We start from the raw sequence: 5,403 nt of genomic DNA on the forward strand, positions 1-5,403 counted from the left end.
TTCGCACGTTATAAACATACTTGAGGGCCTCATGTCAGATCTAAAAGGACCTAGCTTCAGGCCTAATCACCACGTGGCATAATTTGATTGGACAAGCTGACATGGCTCGATTGATCAATGCTTAAACAAGTGGCATCATTTGATTTGTTAATTTACATGTTTATAATTTTAATTTGAGGACACATGTAAATTTGTAATTGTTTTATTAATCATCAATTTAATTAATGATATGGTGATTTGTGATTGGCCAAAATTTCCTAATAAACACTTAGTTTTAAGTTAAAATATAAAATCCCACAAAATTCTAAAATCTAAATTATCTCCCGTAGAATATACTAAACAATAAATAGTCAAATAAGAAATTTTGTTTGACTATTAACACACACTTAACTACTAACATACAATTTTGTTAAACATTTAAATTTTAAAACCTCTTTGTACTTTCATTATTCTCTTCATGCTTATCATAGTTCATTTACCTTAAAGGAAGTATGCATTTTTATTTATTTATCATTTTTCAGATAAAAAAATGTCAAATAGTTATCAAAAAAGGAAAGTAAAAAAGGGTATTGAAGAAGAGATGGGTAAAAAAAAGATGGAAAACAGAGAACTAAGACGATATTAACCGTTTGTTCATATAGAAATAAGGTATTTTTGAACTATTTTTTAAAGTTTATGGGTATTTTTAAAAATTTTGAAAGTTCAGAGTATTTGTGACACAAAACACTAAAAATTTTCATCCAAACCCCAAGGTGATGATCTATTTAAACTCATTTGATAAGTTTAAGGATACAAAGTTTACGGACATTTTGTATAAGTAATATAATATATAGTGTTATTTATTTATATTTTTATTAATATTATTATGTGTAGTATATAAATACACACCGCCTAATCTCAGATTCTCATCCCAACCGCACCGCACGCCACGCTCAGTGACAGCGTCCGTCCAGTCTTCAGTCTCCGATTCCCAAACCGGGCGCCCGCCGAGCGCCGCCCAGGTCTGCCGTCCATCCCATCTCCTTCCGATTGTTAGCGTTTCACCGGCAAGCCGCGATTCCAGCCAGCCAGCCATTCCTGTCGCCGGCTTCTTCCTTCCCATCTCCTTCCTCGTCGCCGGCTCTCCCTCTCAGTTTCAGTGTTCTCGCCGGCCATCTCTCTTTTAGTTTGAGTTGGGTCTCTCCTCTGCATTATCTTCTCCAAGGTATTCATTTTGTTGAAATTAGGAAGTTTTTGGTGTCTAATTTTAGTCCAATTTAAAGAAAAAAAAAAAAAAAAAAAAAAAAACAAGATGGGGAGTTTTTCCGGCGGGAACGTGATCCTCGCGTAATCCCCGTGGGAATCCCCGCCCCGTTGACATCTCTAGCTAGCAGCACACATAAACAACTATTTTCTGTTTTCAGCTCCAATCACCGATGGCAGATCAAGCGGCTGCAGACTCTTCCACCACCAACGCGTCGGCTGCCGCCACCGTCGGCTCGAGTTCTGCCCCGCCTGTAGTTACACCAGTGCCCAAACGAGCTTGGGGCGATGAAGAAGACGATGATGTGGGTGATACTGGAGATTCATCCTCTGCGCCTTCCGAGTACTTGGAATCCCTTAAAATCGAAGATGAATCGAATCTTGAAGAACCCATAGACTCTAACATCACAGCGGTAAGTCCCTCCCTCTCTCCATCAAGTGTGCGAGCAAGTCTAGGTTCAAATGGCTTAATTAAGGACATAGGAAAAAAGTGATGAAAGATGAAATTGATGAAACATTTAGGATTTAAGCGAGGATTAACGAACTTTAGCTGCTGGCTGTAGGACTTGGTTCTTCGTGCATCTGAGCGACAATTGAAATTCCCGATCTACATAATCCAGAACTGGCTGTATACAACAGTCCAAGATTTGGTTCTTCGTGCATTGTAGAAACATGATTGAAATTCTCGATCTACATAAATAAGAACTGTTTTGAGATAGTTGACAACCGGTGAAATTGTTTTGAAGTTTTAGTTTGTGTGCTAGGTAGTAGAGCAATGTGGGATTCCTTGTTATGCTATTCGTTTAATTTATTTTTCATTTGGTGTAGGTGACAACCGGTGATACTCCATATACTTCAGCCAGTACTTTTGAGGATCTGAATCTTTCTAAAGAGTTGTTGAAGGGTTTGTATGTTGAGATGAAATTCCATAAGCCAAGTAAAATCCAAGCTATAAGTTTACCTATGATCTTGACTCCTCCTTACAAAGATTTAATTGCTCAAGCACACAATGGTTCTGGAAAGACTACCTGTTTTGTGCTTGGGATGTTGAGTCGTGTTGATGTGAACTTGAAGGCTCCTCAGGCGTTTTGCATATGTCCTACAAGGGAGTTAGCCATGCAGGTAAAAACCTTTCTCTGATGTTAAACTTATTGTCTTTGGCTCTTATCTATCTTAGATCTTGATTTTTCTTTAATATTATCATTGCAGAATATTGAGGTTCTTAAGAAGATGGGAAAATACACCGGGATAACTTTTGAGTGTGCTGTTCCCGCCGACAGTGCTAACTATGTACCTATGTCAAAGCGTCCACCAATCACTGCACAAGTTGTGATAGGAACTCCTGGCACAATAAAGAAATGGATGTCGTCAAGGAAGTTGGGAGTAGGCAGCGTGAAGATTCTTGTTTTTGATGAGGCTGATCATATGCTTGGTGAGGTAAATTATTATGTATATAGACTTCACATATTGTAGCATCTGTGTTCATGGAAGTAGTGATCTCCCCTTGAATTGTTATTCAAGAACATAGTTTCTTAATGTGCATTTTTGTATCATTAACGATGAGTTAAGAGTAATAGTTATTTTGAGTAATTGTGAAGATGGATAATTGTAGTTATTTTTCCCTTTTTTTTTTTTCGTTTTCTTTTTATTCAGGATGGTTTTCAGGATGATTCATTGAGAATCATGAGGGACATTGAGAGAAGTAACCCTCATTGCCAGGTATGTCTATAGTATTTAATAACCATTTGTAATCTCAACCATGAAATCTCAGTAATCTCATTTTTCCTTTTTCTACTGTTGAAAACTTTATTTCAGGTGCTTCTGTTCTCTGCTACATTCGATGAGAATGTTAAAAACTTCGTGTCTAGGGTTGTTAAAGACTACAACCAACTTTTTGTGAAGAAGGAAGAACTCTCTTTGGAGAGTGTGAAGCAATACAAGTTGATATGTCCAGATGAATTAGCTAAAATTCGAGTCATAAAAGATAGGATTTTTGAACTTGCAGACAAATTGGGTCAAACAATTATATTTGTGCGTACAAGAAACAGTGCTGGCATGTTACATAAGGCACTAGTTGATCTTGGTTATGATGTGACTACTATTCAAGGGGCACTGACGACTGAAATTAGAGACAAAATAATCAAGGAGTTCAAGGATGGTTTGACCAAAGTTCTTATTTCGACTGACCTTCTAGCTCGAGGCTTTGATCAGCAGCAGGTATGGATATCAGTTCCCCATCCTCCCTTTTGTTTTTTGATAGTATATCCCGTGATGTATTCTCAGACCCCTAATATATGTTTCTTTTTTAGGTCAATCTAGTTATCAATTATGATCTTCCTCTTAAATATGAATCTTCTTCACAAGCAACGAAATATAGATCGTCCTCATTATCTGAGCCTAACTACGAGGTGTACCTTCATAGAATTGGTCGAGCAGGTCGTTTTGGGCGCAAGGGTAAGTTTCCATTTCTCCATGTCCTGGATTATTGAAGCTTAGCAACTTTATAGGGGTTAGACTCTATTTATTTGTTTAAATAAGAGAAGGGAGTTGGAATCCATGGAAACTTGGTGTTGTGTTATTTTGTTGACTGGAAAACCCATGGCTGTTGTGTTATTCTTCAGGAGCTGTGTTTAACTTGCTGTGTGGCGATGAAGAAATCATGCGAATGAACAAAATTCAGAACCATTTTGGCTCTGAAATAATAGAGGTAAGATTCCTCTGGTTTGACAACATTTGAATTCCACTAGTTTCCTGATCTGCCTGGACATCGAATTTCTATCTCAGTACGGTTTGAAATTTGAATTTCAGGTTCGAGACTCCGATGAGGACATTCAAGCAGCCTTAAAAACTGCCGGATTGGTTTGATGTATAGAAATAAGTTTATCATACCTGATTTCCATTGATGCCAACCACACACCAAAGGCAATAAAACTCGAAGTGATGAACCTGATACAGACCTGTTCCGACAATAACGGCGGGAAATGATTGAATTTTTCTTCTTGTGGATTCGAATCTGCTGTTACTGATGTTGTGAATGAAGGAAAATATGGTTATAAACTTGTGATTGCCATGTTATTGCATCACTTATAAATCAAAGAACGTGGCCATTAAATTAAATTTGTATCAATTACTATTTAGATTTTTTTCTTAAAAAATTTTGAGCCCAACAATATGGAAATTTCTTCCTCCCTATCTTCCTTTTTTAGTTTTATGTAGGCAATAGACAATTTGTGTTATGCTCTACTTCTCAGGTTCGAATTTTAATATTTATTTTTATTTTTATTATTATTATTATTATTATTATTATTTTCTCTTTTCATATCAATTTTTGAATGAATTGATATTAGGTATGAGAGATTAATTTCGTATTTGTCTCAAAGATTTGGATTTAGCACACATGTCATTAATGAGTTTATTGAGTTATTGTGAATAATCTGTATATCTTTTTTAATTTTGTATATATATTTGTATAAATTTTAAATCTACTTTAATTTCAAGTCTAGTATTTTTTTAAAAAAGAATAAAAATATTAAAATTAAATTATTCACTATTTTCTTTGTTAAAATAAATTTCGAGTAAATTAATATTTGGTTTCTTGAGGAAAGGTAGTGTTCCTGGTTTTTATTAAAATTTTATAAATACATGAAATCTCCATAATTAAAGGTAGGACTGAGTAGTGTTTTCTTCTTGGATTTTACTAAGTTTTTTAAATGCATGAACTTTTCTAGCAAACACCAACCACGGGAGATTAAAAACAAAATTCAAAGTTTAATGTTTTTGAGGTGTAGGAAATTATTTTGGGAATTTAAAATAAATTTTTAATTTTTTTAGTGGCTTCGATGCCACTACAATTATTAGTTCATATTTTATTTTTTAAAATGTAAGCTAGTAAATATGAGACATTTCAAAACAAAGTAAAATAATATTTTGTAGATTTTATTAATTTTTTTAATTGAATACGAAAGATAAAATTTGGTAAACTGTTTTTACGGGTGTTGTAGAGAATTAATAACATATTCTTTACACACAAATGACTTTTGAACTTAAATATGAATTTATGGTCTAATAGGAATTACGTGTGTTGCACGTGTTAATGTTGAAAATAATATATATATATATATATATATATATATATGTCAAAAATAAGAGTGAAAATCTTTT

At 34.5% G+C, this 5,403-nt stretch overlaps 1 protein-coding gene across 1 annotated transcript; it reads left to right on the top strand.

Moving 5' to 3' along the window:
- The first annotated feature begins 806 nt into the window (after window positions 1–806).
- On the top strand, window positions 807–4,412 carry LOC120068412 (DEAD-box ATP-dependent RNA helicase 38-like). Its single transcript, XM_039020172.2, has 9 exons — window positions 807–1,204; window positions 1,404–1,655; window positions 2,071–2,364; window positions 2,452–2,679; window positions 2,896–2,961; window positions 3,058–3,459; window positions 3,552–3,696; window positions 3,864–3,949; window positions 4,051–4,412. Exons 2-9 carry the CDS (start codon window positions 1,416–1,418, stop codon window positions 4,105–4,107), a joined length of 1,518 nt encoding a protein of 505 aa, XP_038876100.1. The 5' UTR covers window positions 807–1,204; window positions 1,404–1,415; the 3' UTR covers window positions 4,108–4,412.
- Window positions 4,413–5,403: the final 991 nt, after the last annotated feature.

Source organism: Benincasa hispida, chromosome 12 (assembly GCF_027475165.1).
Source record: "Benincasa hispida cultivar pf3 chromosome 12, pf3_genome.v1.1, whole genome shotgun sequence".
NCBI lineage: Eukaryota > Viridiplantae > Streptophyta > Magnoliopsida > Cucurbitales > Cucurbitaceae > Benincasa > Benincasa hispida.

What these genes read in the sequence shown, in the direction of transcription:
- LOC120068412 (XM_039020172.2), top strand. Translation starts at nt 1,416, where the DNA reads ATGGCAGATCAAGCGGCTGCAGACTCTTCCACCACCAACGCGTCGGCT. An exon ending in TAGACTCTAACATCACAGCG is followed by an intron (nt 1,656 to 2,070) that starts GTAAGTCCCTCC and finishes CATTTGGTGTAG; the next exon opens with GTGACAACCGGTGATACTCC. An exon ending in GAAGTAACCCTCATTGCCAG is followed by an intron (nt 2,962 to 3,057) that starts GTATGTCTATAG and finishes ACTTTATTTCAG; the next exon opens with GTGCTTCTGTTCTCTGCTAC.